The following is a 15,193-nucleotide window of genomic DNA, read 5'->3' as shown; positions in this document are numbered from 1 at the left end:
CTCTCTTACATACATACTATTTATTGCACAAATGAACAAATTACATACAAATTTTAAATAACGTTTTAATTCTTTGTTTCATTTCTAAAATGGATGTTTGATCTTGTGATTTCAGATCAATGACGGTGCTGGTCCCTGGTGGCCGTTCCTCTACTTTGTGAGTCTCATCATCATTGGTTCATTCTTTGTTCTCAACCTGGTTCTTGGTGTCCTAAGTGGGTAAGTCACTTTCAAGTTTTTTTATAATTCATCTGGTTGGAGCCAGAAGGGCATTTGTTTAACCTCTCAGTTAAAGTATATGTGAGGTGGCACCTTTATGGTTTCAAACAGATCATTCATAACTCAGTATTATATGATGATGATGATCCACAGCACTCGTATGGAGCCATTTATCTGTTTCAAACAATATATCTTATTGAAATGTTACAGTGGTGGATCCAGGACTTTTTGTAGAGGAGGGGCTCAAATGTTTGTTTGTCCAAACCCCGGCCCCCCCACTCCATGGTCAGAATGACCGCATGCATGTTACCAAAATGTCCGGTAAAGGGATACTTTTCGTGCGACAAAGTCCGGCCCGAGAATTGTAAAAAAAGGGGGTGTATTTGACTTTCACCTGGAGATTTCTTTAAAAAGGGGGTATTTTTTCTTTTTTTCTCTCATCTCTTTGGACTCCTGAGAAATTATTCCGAATTTAGGGGGGTACATTGAGCATTTTTCCGTATTTAGGGGGGGGGTCTCCAAGGCAGGAAAAGCCAGCGAATAGCCCGCGAAAGGGAGTTTCGGAAATGTTGGCAATCCTTAGATAGGAGTGCTTTCAAAAAGAGGGAACAAGCATACGCGTACCCTTAAAAACACTGAGTGGGGGGGGGGGGGGGGGCCGGGGTCCAAACAAGCAAAAGACAAGGACACACATATATGTATCATCTGTTTGGAGCTACAAGGGAGTTATTGCTCTGCTAAAGCCCCTGTCTTTCCAAACAAATGGCATTTGTTAATCTGTTGAGATGATTTGATTAAGGTGTAACACATATTTCACATAGTTCCCAGCCCAAGTTACCTCAGATTTAGTATTCAAGGGAGTATTAAGTAATGGCAAAGTTTGGTTTGATGGGGGGGGGGGGGCAGGAGGGAATCACATGCACCCTATGTCCCTTGGATCTGCTACTGTATCAATATGTTGTGTTCAAGGCTGTGTACTGTACTATAAAAATGCTAAATTGGTAAGAAAGCACAGTTTAATCCTAATATCCCTAAATATACAGCATAATAATACAAAACCCTCTGTGAGATCATGCATAAACTTTTGTGAATACAAGTTAAAGGAAAATAAAATGCACTTAAGATCTTTTAGATCCAGACTTCCAGTGACACAGATATTTTTCAACTCATGTTTGCTTTTTATTCTTATTGATGATACAAAAAATGCTATTTATCATTTGAACCAAAATTGAAACCACATCTGCCCAAAGAAGTCTCATTAGACCTGTCTTCATTCAGCTTGAGTTTGCCAAAAAATCCGCAAAAATCGCAAAATGGCTAGGACGGGCGGAAATTAGCTGGCTGTTTCCCAAATAGCGGGATATTTTAGAAACAAGACCAATATTTCTCAGCATATTTTCTTTACCAAATATCCCGCTAATTGCAAAGGCGGACTGATGAAGACGCAAATCAGCTGGATAATTTGTGATCAGGATAGTCAAAATAGCAGGTTATTCTGCAAACTTGAGCTGATGAAGACGGGCCTATTACTACCAATGCTATCAGTTTCATTTTAAGTCACATCCACTTCGGAATTCACATATCAGATTACTTAATTGTTGTAGATGAGAAGAATTTGATCAATAAGATGCATGAAAAATTATATTTTCTGTGGTTCCTTTTCACATCCTGGATGCATTTCAACACCATGCATCTCTGTGCTTGAGAAGAAAGATAAAAAACAACGCCCAGTAAAACAAACAACCACAATAGCTGACATCGAACTTAAGAAAATATTTCTAAACTTCTATAATTGCTTGTCACTAGCATGGATTGTGTTACCTATCGAATTTCATGAGCCTTTGACTATGAGTACTTATATTGTGAGACATCTTTTAGGACCTGCGTGATACTCAGGAAGTGTTCTCAAAGCTGCAATAGCTTTATTTATATAGTTGTTTATTTATTTGTCACAACCAAGAAGGTTTGGATTTCAAATACAGATTAAAAGCACAAAGCAATACATAACAATCAGACAACGGTAGAATAATTTACGCAATAAACTTATGTCAGTTTATGGGTACAATATTGCACAAAACATCAAAACTAGGTAGGGGAATTATAACTTAAATGGCAAATTATGATGAACTTAAAATCAAAAGGGAAGTGGTAATTGATCAAAGAATTTAAAGCAAGCACAGATCAGAAACATACCATATATTCATAGTTAACAAAAATGGAAGTTGATTTAGAGTGATGCTACGATATATCGTCTGTTGAAAGGTAGAAGGGCATTATCCCATGTAGTTCTCACAAACCTTATACACCATTCTGGATTTCAACACACCTCATGTTCTGTTTTTGTGAAGGTAGAAAAGGTCGTGGTATCTTAAGGTCATGTTTTTTAAGGTTAGACCACATGTTATTTATATGGCATGGTGCTTTCAAAGCAGCTATTTTTAAACAATAATCAATCTTCTAATTTTATCCATTGCTGGTCCTAGCATACTATTGTGTCGATAGGGGTAGATCTAGAAGAGGAAGGGGGTCAGAGGGGGACCAAACTCCTCTTCTTTTGTTGCTAGTCAGGGATTTGGGGCGTATGTTTACACCCCCAATATTTTAGGAGTAGTAGACCTTCTCTCTTTGCTTGATAACTTTTGTTATGTTTGTTTGACTTTTTGGAAATTGGAATCCAGGAGTCATCCATGGTCAACGGTTGTCGTGTATCAAATGCAGTATGAGAAGATTCTGAAGTTGCTGGTCATTTGAAAAAGGATCTAACTACCGGTAGAATAGAGATGTATCTGGTGGTTTATAACTATTTAGAGTTTAACGTACTGCAATTTCAACATTTGTTTCCTGGTAAATGCCACATGAAGGTTCATGATCTAGATATTCTAAGATTTTCTGTTGGAAATAGTCTTGTTCTCATTAATTATCTTTGTGCCTTGTACAGTAGTCCTACTTGTATAGAAATTTTAATTAAAATTAGAGGGTCATGTGACACAATTGCATGCTTCTTTGTATGAAAGTTACATTTATAATTTTCAAGTTTTTAAGCGAAAAAAATTCAAAGTTGCCAAAGGTCGAAGAGATTACTAAAATCAAATTAAAATTTGTTGAATACACCTACACATAGATTTTGAATCGACAGATCATCAGAATACTGCTTTAATTTATTTTTGTGTATCCTGATTATTCTAGATATACTTTGTAGTTGATGTCATACCATAATCCATAGGTGAGGGGTTTAATTTTATTCCATGAAAACACTCTATTTTGCTATTTTTTCTTTACTACCTTTAGACGCCTACCCTGATAGTGGGTGGGGAAGAACAAATTGCTTAAAATATACGTCAACCAGTTCATCCGCTCAAGTCAACTCACATCTAAACCAAACTTATATTATTATTTCTGTGAGAATCCTTATATGCTTGATAAAGGGATTGATAATTCACAAAGAACAGGTGCAAAGTCCAGGGGGGTGTTTCACAAAGATCCTAAGTTGAATTTATCTCTAAGTTGGACTTAACAATTATGGAAAGCCGTTAGCATCATTGAAAATATTTTATGAAAATTATTCTAAAAGGCATAAAATGTTGATTCAAATCATTCATATTTTCTATTATCTTGGGAGATTTCATGTCCTTAATGTGGAATTCATGAAAAGTCTGAAATACTTGAATTTTGCTTTTCAATATATTTCATTTTAAGGCTACAAATGGCTCTCCATAATATTTAAGTCAAACTTATAGTTAAGTTCGACTTAGAATCTTTGTGAAACACCCCCCAGGATATTTCCAACTTTCCAATAGTTTTGTATACGAATGCCCACACTTTCATGATGTATGCATATGTCAGTTGGTGTAATCAGTGACTTAAATTGAAAGAGAAATTCTTTTTTTTTCTAATCAAATATGATTGATTGAAAACAAACCTTTGTAGACATATCTAGGTAGATAGCAAAGATTAGACAGGTTTTTATTAAACCTTGCATCAGCCAGTGATTTTTACAGTGCATTCACTTTTCATCCCAATGCCACCTCAGTCAATAAATATTTCATTTTTTTTTCACAGTACATAATTCCACTTGTACTGACATACTTATGGCAATTTTGATTCCTCCAGATAGATTCAAATGACAATATGGAATTGAATCTGAATTTTAGGTCAGGGAGCCTTCATCAATATTCATTTTGATGTTACAATTCTATCAGCCACATTCTTTCTCTTCTCTTTTTCCTAAAATAAATACAAATTGGAACATATTGATGGTTACTTTATTCAAATTTGTGATGAAAGTTTAATGTTCAATCAGAATGCAAGCTAGTGGGGGCCAATTTTCTATAGTACAGGAAACAATACACCTGTAGGTGAAAAGTTGAGTTGCTTTGTGGGCCAGCATTAAAGTTTCAAATCATAATAAACCAGGAACAATGAATTGTGATGGTAACCAAATCATCAAACTGATTACGTGTTCCATATTCACTGACATGTCACCTACTTGGAGGTGAACTTTCACAGAGCTGGTGATTTGATAAAGAGAAGGTTGTCACTTGGTAAAGGTGAAAATTATTTATGAGGTGTGTCAGGTATCTCTTGATTTCTATTTCGGAAGATTATCACATTAGCAAGGTCACTCAGAAAAGATTGCACTTGGCATGCCATCATGTTCTAAGTATAACAGGAAATACATTAAAACCGTGGACCAAAATAGATACGAAACTTTTGTATTACCATACATCCATATATATCATGTAGTGCCTTATAATGTGTATGATTTGTAAAGAAAACAGTTGATTCATTATCATTTTGATGATTCCAAAACCTTAAAATACACAACTACTCTTATGTAATCTATATGCAACCACGTGACTATTCCTCAACTTTGTCTTTTAGAAGCTAGATAGCTCTTGCCACTGATCTTGATCATCCCCGTCAAAGAAAATCCCTGATCGATGGATTATATTTCAAAGATCAATGGATGATTTCTGTATCTCATTATGTTAAATATTATACAGTTATTGACTGGCAGGGGGTGTAATATGACATTATTTGGACCGCTGAAGGGAGTTATATTTCCCAAGTGGTTATATTTTCCCTAAGCGCGCAGCGCTGAGGGAAAATATGGTCACGACGGAAATATGGTCACGAGGGAAAATATAACTCCCTTCAGGTCCAAAGAATGTTATATACCCCCTGCCAGTCAATAACTGTTATATTAGATAGCCTTGATTTTATTTTATTTTTATTTTTTGGGGGGGGTCCATATTTTTTTTTTCCCCGAAATTTTTTTTTGTGCAAAAAAAAAAAATTATGGAAAAATAATCTGTCGAGATAATTCAAGGAAGAAAAAAAAAACCTTAAAAAAAAAAAAATTTAATAAAAACAATTTTTGAAGAAAAAAAAAATCTTTCCCAAAAAAGCATTTTTTCGGGAAAAAAAGAGAATGTGGAAAAAATAAATTTCAAGGGGAAAAAAAAATTGAAAAAAAAAAAAGACCCTCGTTTATGGTGTAATGTATGTAATTGGTGACATACAGTCCTCAAGAGGGCGACATACATTGATTAAAAATATATTCATTTCACCGGCCTGTAAAATATAACAATTTGGATCCTCGAACGTGATGAGCTCTGGACCAATCACATCTCGGTATCTGTCTAAGCTATCTAATATAATTGTGTATCCTAAAACAACTACTTGATCAATCAGGGTAAGTGTGACAGGAAGAGTTTCTTCATTGGAGAGCCAGAAGGTCCTTGACACATATATTAGAACACAAGCTTCACACCCTTTTAGCTCTCAGCAGAGGATAATTCATCTGTTCGGAGTTAGAAGGGCGTTATCAAACTAATATCATTCTACACAGAGTTAATAACGCCCTTCTGGCTTCAAACAGATGATATGTAAATGCTTATTCAAGGACTCCGCATTTCCATACTTTTGTACCGATGTTCCTTTCTCTGTAGATTAAATCACAAAACATTGTTGCATTGTTCGCTTACAGCCAGAAGGGTGTTAACCTGTGTTTATTAAGACAGACTGCCTTTCTTGTTTACAGCAAATAACATTCCCATCTACATAAAATATTGTCCGTTTGGAGCCAGAAGGGTGTTAACCTGTGTTTATTAAGACAGACTGTCTTTCTTGTTTACAGAAAATAACATTCCCATCTACATAAAATATTTTGTCTGTTTGGAGCCAGAAGGGCGTTAACTCTGTGTTAAAGTAGGCGGATGAAAGATAAAGCCCCTCAGTCTCCATACAGTTGATAAACATGAATCGTGGCTTACACCGTGAACGAAGCACATATTAGTACTTAATTATGGAGTCATGTAGGAAACGTGCAGTGGATTACACGTACGCCTGTCTGCATGAAATCTGAATCTAGACTAATGCCGTTTGACGGGGGCAACACATCGCTATTAAAATACTCAGTTAATTAATCAGGTAATCGTGTGGGGAACATGCGAATGGATTTCACATCATCATCATCTTTTTGAGCATGGTGCCAGTGTACTATGTAGAATGTTCCCTCTCTATGCCAGAGACATGCACATAATATGCTTATCTAAGCAAGATATGAACCCAGTTTATAAGGTGTTTGATTTTTTAAAGTGACATATTACAATGAAATATGCTTGGTGTTGTAATCATGATGAAAGAGGTATTCTTTATGGACATATAGAAGTGATGTGGTCCAGTGGATAAAGTCTGAGGACTGTGAACCACAAGGTACTGGGTTCAAATCCTCTTGGCAAGATGTTAATCTACATTTGCCACACTCCACCCAGGTGAGGTAAATGGCCAGAACCTGGTAGGATTTTTCCTTCAAATGCACTATATGCTAATAACGACTGCTGGAGCTTAAGCTAGGGTAATCATTTCCAAAGCTTTTTGGAAGCTCATGATCTGTGTTACACAAGAATGGAATATTATTATTGTTATTATTATCATATTTGACCTGAATACCGGTACACAATTTATTGACTTGCATACATATGTTAATTCGACTGGGGATGCGAATATAGTAACAATAATGGATAGGATCAATCACTATTGAAGTACTCTGAAATTGAATGAGGCAATCATATGGGGCAAAAACACAAGAGGAAGTATGATACTAATATACCTTATCTACTGTTAATACCTCTGAAATAAGTATATTCTATTCGAGATTTAAATATTATCCTAGAATGTAGTTTGATTGAGGCAGCATATCACTGTTGTTTAAAGTATACAATTAACCGTGATTCAAATATATTTCACAATGTATTACATCCTGAACGTAGCATGCTCTTTGACTCTGATTATAAACCTGATACACATATGCCCATCTTGTCTGATATTAAGAATGAATTTAGGTAAGCCTTTTTTAATTGATTCACCTTTCCAACATCACTTAATATATCAGGTAATTATGTAGATAGTAACATACACAATATTGCTTATAGATGTTCTGTTATATGATAGAATGTGTGTCATGTATGTTTTGGCAGCTATTAAAGCCCCGAGTCAATTCTATTATACTAAATCTTTCTTTGTCATGGAAAGCTAATCATGTCCAAGAATTTCACTGACGTATATAATGTTATGATTGAAATTAAAACAAAAACAAAATCATCCAGAACAGAATATGCATATGTAGGTCTATGACCAGGTGATGTAATGTATTGCCACTTTCTCAATACAGACAAAATAATGCAAGCTCAAACTCTTCTACTAGAAATTTCATTCATGATAATTGTTCGGATACTTAGAGGCAATGAGTAATTAATCTCATCACAATGTAAATCCTGTTTGATTAAAGCATCTTCCATCATTTATGAAGTCAAAACATTCATGTCTTCATGTTCAAGAGAACATGCTTAACAAACATCCAACCACTCCGTATGGATTTCACATCATCATTTCTTAGCTAGCCTGCTGCTGGTATGTATATAGACGGAGGCCTGTCTTACTATGATTTTTACATCAGTCTGACGTTACACATTTAGCCTGTAGCCAGGAAACATTGTGCTATCCCTTGCAATGCAAAGAGACCTTAGCTGATATGTGAGCTTGTAAGCTCTTACGATGTTTGGCTTTCCAGGCCCTTGCTGTAGATCTGTGAGGCACAGTGCACACTGTGTACCATAAGATTTAATAATGATTTCTTTTTAGGTATAAAGCTGGGCATTTCCCCAGCAGCAGTCATACATTATATAAAACATAGTTTGTTGTATGAATATCCCTTGCTCGCACAAGCCTTAAACCCTCCCTGATCAATTTAATCTGTATACAAAATTAAGTGATGAACATTGTTTTATTTTAATTGTTGTGCATGTAAAAGCTTTCAAGATAAACATAATAACTATAACAACAAAAATATGTTGGAGAATTTGGCAAACTCTGTTTTCAACTTTAAGAGGAAAATCCTTCTAGATTTCTAACATATTGAATAATTAAGTCATTGAAAGAATATACCCTCTTTCCAATAATTGAGTCATATTTTGCTTAAAACATACAGTTTTAGATAATTTTTGGTAACTTCCAGATTAATTCTATTTTATACAGTGGAATATTGCCTCGCTACAAATTAAGTGAGACTCAAAGTCTTAGGTCTTCTCTTTCAAACGAGTGAAAGATATACATTTTAAAAATTCCAGTTAGAGAGCTTGAATTCAGTTTTAATCAGATGGAAAAACTTGTGTGAGAACTTTGGAATCATAGAGCATTTCTGGGAATCGCATGGATGAATGTCATGGGTGCGCAAATCATGCTACTGCCCGCCTGCCATCTAATGTTTGTCCTCATCACGGGATGTGAGGCGTGTGAGCAGGAAACCTTAAACCGTCTAGCCAGCTGCGTTTAGTAATGTTAGAAGGGTAAGCAATTTCTTGGGAAATACTGGGAAATACAGGGATATTCAGGAAAATCAGGGAAATACCCATATGTGTACCTTTGAAATTGTATAATGTGAAATGGCAAACATATAGCACTTTGGCTAAATTCCAGGAATAACACTTTTTAAATTACTTCATGGATTTCTTAGATTGCTTGTTTGGATATTCTATTCATATTTTAGACACAAATTAAAATTTAATGTTGCACCACCTTGTTACCCATAAATTGTCAATCTCTTGGCACTACATACATCTACATGAGTCAAAACCATATCATACAAGAATAGTTGCTACTTTAAATATTCTATATCAACATACACTCAAAGATATATTCTGGAAAATACACAAATGCGAAATTTTCAGGCTCCGATGTATTGAAAAGAAAATTGAGCAAATAAAAATGGAATTGTATCAGTGATTCTTTCAGCAAAAAAATAATTTTCATGGGAAAACAATGTCATGCCTGAGAAGGATAAACACTAAATACAAAAGAGAAAAAGCATTCTATAGAACAACGTCTTGTTCATCATATTTTACCTTGCACTTCTTTTACCCCTCCTATTGATACTGATTATAAGCAGAAGACAACAGGTTTCGATCATCGGAAATGCATTTAGCCTCGTCACTTCTCGCAGCCAATATTATCAATATATCATCTTTTCATTCCATGCTCTTACATGGCTGTTATTACAGTGCTCTGCCTTAATGGTTGCTTTGATAAGGCCATAAGCCTGGCTTCCTAGCTTCCTTTGTAATTCTTACCTCGCTTCAATCCTCCCCAGGGAATTCTCCAAGGAGAGAGAAAAGGCCAAAGCAAGAGGAGCGTTTCAGAAGCTACGAGAGAAGCAACAGATAGAGGAGGATCTCCGAGGCTACTTAGACTGGATCACACAAGCAGGTAATGCATGGTTTCCATGGCAACTGCCAATGTGCAGAAGTGTATGCATCTCATCCCGAGCATTGCGCGAAGGGCAAAATTGCAAAATTATGAAATGGTATTATCTCCTGTATTTAAATGCCATTAAGATATGACGGCACAATCGTTCTTATTGCAGTTGAATAGATAGATTTAGCGGGTACAGTTGAAATGAAGGTTGGTTGGTGCATCTTGGATCTTGCCTTGTATTTTGTGATCAAAGCAATCTTATGCAAAGATGATTGCTATTGGCAAATACAATATGAAAATATTAAACGATCTTTTTAACAAAATATAGTCAACATGTCTTCTGCTGAGAGCCAGAACTGCATTAACTCAAATTGATTCTGCAGATTAAAGGCTATTCCCGCTCAAAGCAGACACTATTTTTAGAGATGTGGTAACCTTTTAATCAAAGGAATGCAACTGACATCCTTCAATTGTAAATGTTAACCATACATATTTGTTAAATTTTCGGTCTTTTTTTTCTTCACAGAGGATATTGATCCTGATAATGACAGTGAGCAAAACCCAGGTCCGCCAAAACACGGTAAGTGAAAACTCAATAATTACTTTTCTCTCTCATCCACTCGTATCATTTAACAAATAATCCATTTTCTTTGATTTCATTTGATATTACATTCATTTAATAGGTTGTGTGATATTTCATTCCTTTCTTGCAGTGATTTTTTGAACATTTTTACTTTCATTTGTTTTCCTTATATGGATTATCAAAGACTAATCATGTTTTTATTAATTCTGATTTGGGTGCAGTTTACATTTTATGGCAATTAATGACTTTTTCACATTGTAACATGAAAAAAAGAGAAATATTAGCTTCAACCGTCCTGCATATATATAAAGTTATCTTAAACTGCCTAATATTGATCATAAAGCAGTGAAGTTGAAGATAATGCTGAATGTTTTCATATTAGATTATATTTTTTAAAGTATAACAAGTAAATATGTTAGTTTTTGTGTTGTTAATAGGAATTAAGAGATATTTAAATATGAAAAATTGAATTGGTATATTTTCAGAGCAGTTGTCCAAAATATGTGACCCCCATTGTCATTTGAGCATCGTGTGATGTCCATGATTGTCACAAAATATTGAATTCTTGTCCATTGTTCCTGCAGAGAACACATATGTGGTGTCCTGTCCCAACTAGTGTTCCAAACTGACTGTGTCATATGTGGCCTGATCATTGTCAAAATCAAATGCCCCTTTTTGATGTCCCCTCAATTTGAAAAGAAAAGAAAAATGTCTATTGCTGGTTATTTGGTAAATTGTAGTCGGTTCATCAGATGTCTTCTTTTTCATTATGTCCAGAAAAAAAATGTTCCTGAAATAGTTTCCCAGATGAAAATTTTTAGATGTGTAGATGTGTGTATGATGACCAAGTTATGTACCTCCATCTATTTTTGTTATTCCTGTAACCTGGTCATAGGTTTGTTCAAAGGTCAAATTGTTTCTCATTGATGCTCCTTAAGAATCACCCCCTTTCATGTTTTCATCGGAAAGAGAGAACATCACATTCCCATAATGCATCTGCCTACCTCGAACTTGTTTCCCTCCTGAACAAAATGTGACAATGACCCCTATCGTAAAATGGTTGTGGTTTGTGACATTTGACCTCCAACCTTTCGCCTGGATCATGTTCCATGAATGACCAAGCACAAGCAGTATAGCACAAATAATTAAAAAGTTGATCGTATAATGATTTCCGAGTTTCAAAATACATTTTTGACAGCCCAGATGTAATTGTGTCTGTGAACATGAATATAAGGTGTATTCAGACGAAATACGTTTTATTTTATGCACATATTTTAATGCAGTAGTTAGTTACTTAGGAAATATTTTTTAGTACATATCATATTCCCCATTCATTAGACCCATCATTAGCATCAATTTACATTATTTCTCAGTTATTATTTAATCACATATATTTGATTGAAATTATTCTGTCCTTCTATTTTGAAAATATGAGCCTGTTTACAAATTAAGATCTCATTTGAACAATCATACCTGGCATGCAAAATTGTTAAGGTATAAGGTGTAATATATGATAATGCACATGGGAGTGTCAAATACCTAAATTGTTTTGAATAATGATGATATCTAGTAAAAATTTAAATCTAGCATGATATATCATAAATTTAGTCTATTTTGATACAATCTTTTTTCCTACAGGCAAGCTGTTTTCCAAAAAGAGTAAAAGCAAACAGAAACAATTGGGTGAATACATTGACATCATAACTAACAACCGAGTATTAACACACTAGTAGTATACTTCACAATAGTGTATGAAAGTATGTGATCGGTAAAATAACAAATTCATATACACAATTCTAGAGATCAAGTCATTCCTCACATGTAATTTGTGACTAATTTTGCTGTACTCAATCTTATTAACCGGAATAACCATAACCTCTATTTAATATGCATTTTTGATTAAGATTAACAGATATTGGATTGCATTATTAAACAATACCATGCATTAACCCTATACTCCCTACTTAATTATCCCCATTTATACCCTTGCTGCATTAACCTTCCACCCCGATGACCTTTAACCTTTGACACACAGTTCTCTGGAAGAGACTTGGTACCTTAAACACCAAAGGTATTGTAATTGTAGTATTGCATGCATGTTAAAGACATAATAATGTAACATATTTATGTTTATATGTGCTCCTTTGGTGTGAAAAATGTCTTGTAACCCTTTTTGTGTCATGAAGTTTGCAAAAAATTGTCTTTATTGAACTTTCAAGAATGAAAGTCAGGGATTTTATTCATTGTTTCATTGTTAAAATTTGAAATTCCTTTTACAGTGTATACATGATGTTAAGAAGGAAATTGTACAAAAAAGTACAAATTGAAAGTAGATCATTTATTTTGTGGGGTAGACTTGCCATCTGTGATACACAATGGGTCTATTAAAGTCTAAATTGCTTCATTAAAAACTATTTTGAACTCCATAGTGTTCAAGCCAATTTTGTTTCTTGCTTTAAATATTTTGCTTTTTAGTTACATTTATTTGTTGATCCAGATGATACATACGATTGTAAATGTCGGAGGTTGTTAACTTCATGTTGCCCTTTCCAACATTTCCAACATTTCCAACATTCATTGACAAATGTTATCTTTAACATTTCCCTCCAATAATAGTGAATGTGAATGCTTTTTTCCACAAATTTTCAGCTTTTGAAAATAAAATGAAAGAATGAAAACAAAACAAAACAATAGTGCAACAACAAAAAGTATTGATGTTTAAGTTGTCTTGCATGCTGCCTTTGTGATATCATTGATAAGACAGTTATGTTGTGTGAACTGTCTTTACAACAGTCTGAACTGTGTATCATCGTTGTGTTTTATCCCTTGTAGTTCTTAAAAAGTTTTCATAAATCCATGCTTCTTCAGTATATTTAGATTCCAGCCATGTGCCTTCTCTTGTACTTCAGCATGAATGTTACATTTTTTTTTTTGCATTTTGCATTTTGCCTTTTGTATTGCATCAATATGTGTTTGTATTTCTTTCATTAAATTGATTAATATAGATCACTATATTGATTGTTCATTTGAAATTATTCTATGAGAGGAAGAGGAGGCCAAGTTTAGAATTTGGTTTGATACTAAGATCGGTTACTATTTGGTTTATTGAGTTGTATAATAGCAGTGTGTAAAGCATGAACAAGGCATAGTATAACCACAAATGCCAAAGAATGATCTAAAAACAGATTTTATTTGATAGCATACAGTAGTCTCTACAATCTAGTCTTCTCTCCTTTTTCACCATTTGTGTGCAGACATGTAAATCTTGACATTTACATCGGATACAGGAATAATCTGTGGCATCACCCAACGATAACTATCCCTCGATTCTTTGCCCATGACTTCCCATCCCTCCCTCTAGAGAACAATACCTGACTGCATCAATCAGGGATAGGTATCTCAAGACCATTGTCTCACAACTCTGATAGCAACTTGATAAGAGATTAGATTATCTGCCGAGAGCCAGAAGGGCGTTAACGACCCGTAGGAGTAAGAAGAGTCGACGCCTTTCTTGCTCTCTGCGGATGAAGTGCTCTAATCGAAAGGGGGAACATATTAAATGGAGTCATCTATTCATACATCACCCAAGACGTGAGGCAAGCTTAAGCTATCTGTCACAAAGAATTTGAGCCAATTTTCTCCCTCTAGAATGATGTTGCACTCCAGTTGGAAAGGTTAATTGGTGTGATGACATCTCTAGTTCCCAGGCATGGATGAGAGAAGGTCTGGGAAGCTAACCCCCGTTCAGACCACCAAAATTCATTGACTCATTACATGAAAACAGGATAGCTATCCTACAAGTCATTAATTTGTTTCTAGCTAAAACGTCATATGAAAAAATGGCATATGGCAAAATGTGTATTTGAGCATTGTTTTGAACAAAATATTGCAAAATAATCTGGGTCGTATTCTTACCTGAACATTGTATCATACAAAAGTCGTATACCGGTAACTGGGCGGGGCTCATTGTGACCGTACAATTATTTTGGGCTAGCTGACTTGTAAACTTACTTCTTAAAAACTAGTTTCTTTAAACAACTTATCTTTGTAGGAAGTCAACAAAATGATTCTTAATACAATGATTCTTTATACTATGATTTTTAGACAATGATTCTTTAGACAATGATTCTTTAGACAATGATTCTTTAGACAATGATTCTTTAGACAATGATTCTTTAGACGATGTTCTTTATGAGATGTTCTTTATACAATGATTCTTTATACAATGATCTTTTTATGAGTCGCGCATGAATTTCATCTGGTCCGAATGGGTCATAAGTCTGGGCTCTGCTATGAATTCAAAGATCTACTAACAATGTAAAGGTTTGATGATCACATGCATCCAGGGCTCTGATTAGTAGGTGTACAGTCTAGCCTTGATTGGATGAACACTTTTTTATATATGAAATGGATGACTTAACTGCGGAGGAAGCGAGTCAAACTGCATGTTTAAACATTGTTTTGAACAAAAACTAGCTAAAGAATGTGGGTCGCATTCTTACCTGAACGTTGTATCATACCAAAATCGTTACTGGGTGGGGATTATTGGGACCGTACAATGATATTTGGCAAGCTGACTTGTCATCTCACCTCTTCAAAACTTCAAAACTGGTATTTGGTCAATACAATGATTCTGTA

The 15,193-nt window shown here is 34.8% G+C and overlaps 1 protein-coding gene across 4 annotated transcripts in view; it reads left to right on the top strand.

Annotated features, from left to right (window-relative positions):
* LOC115917871 (voltage-dependent L-type calcium channel subunit alpha-1D-like) overlaps nucleotides 1–15,193 on the top strand; it is a 76,365-nt gene that overhangs the window by 16,192 nt on the left and 44,980 nt on the right. For 3 of the 4 annotated variants that reach the window (XM_030972023.1, XM_030972021.1, XM_030972022.1), the window contains exons 4-7: nucleotides 116–219; nucleotides 9,869–9,984; nucleotides 10,499–10,552; nucleotides 12,591–12,626. In XM_030972023.1, the coding sequence (XP_030827883.1) occupies nucleotides 116–219; nucleotides 9,869–9,984; nucleotides 10,499–10,552; nucleotides 12,591–12,626 (310 nt within the window). The remainder of the gene's footprint in view (nucleotides 1–115; nucleotides 220–9,868; nucleotides 9,985–10,498; nucleotides 10,553–12,590; nucleotides 12,627–15,193) is intronic. The other variant, XM_030972025.1, reaches the window with a different exon arrangement.

This window comes from Strongylocentrotus purpuratus, unplaced genomic scaffold (genome assembly GCF_000002235.5).
Source record: "Strongylocentrotus purpuratus isolate Spur 01 unplaced genomic scaffold, Spur_5.0 spur5_scaffold_6, whole genome shotgun sequence".
Taxonomy (NCBI): Eukaryota; Metazoa; Echinodermata; class Echinoidea; order Camarodonta; family Strongylocentrotidae; genus Strongylocentrotus; species Strongylocentrotus purpuratus.
Note: the sequence above shows the minus strand (reverse complement) of the source record. Positions and strands in the feature narration are given on the sequence as shown.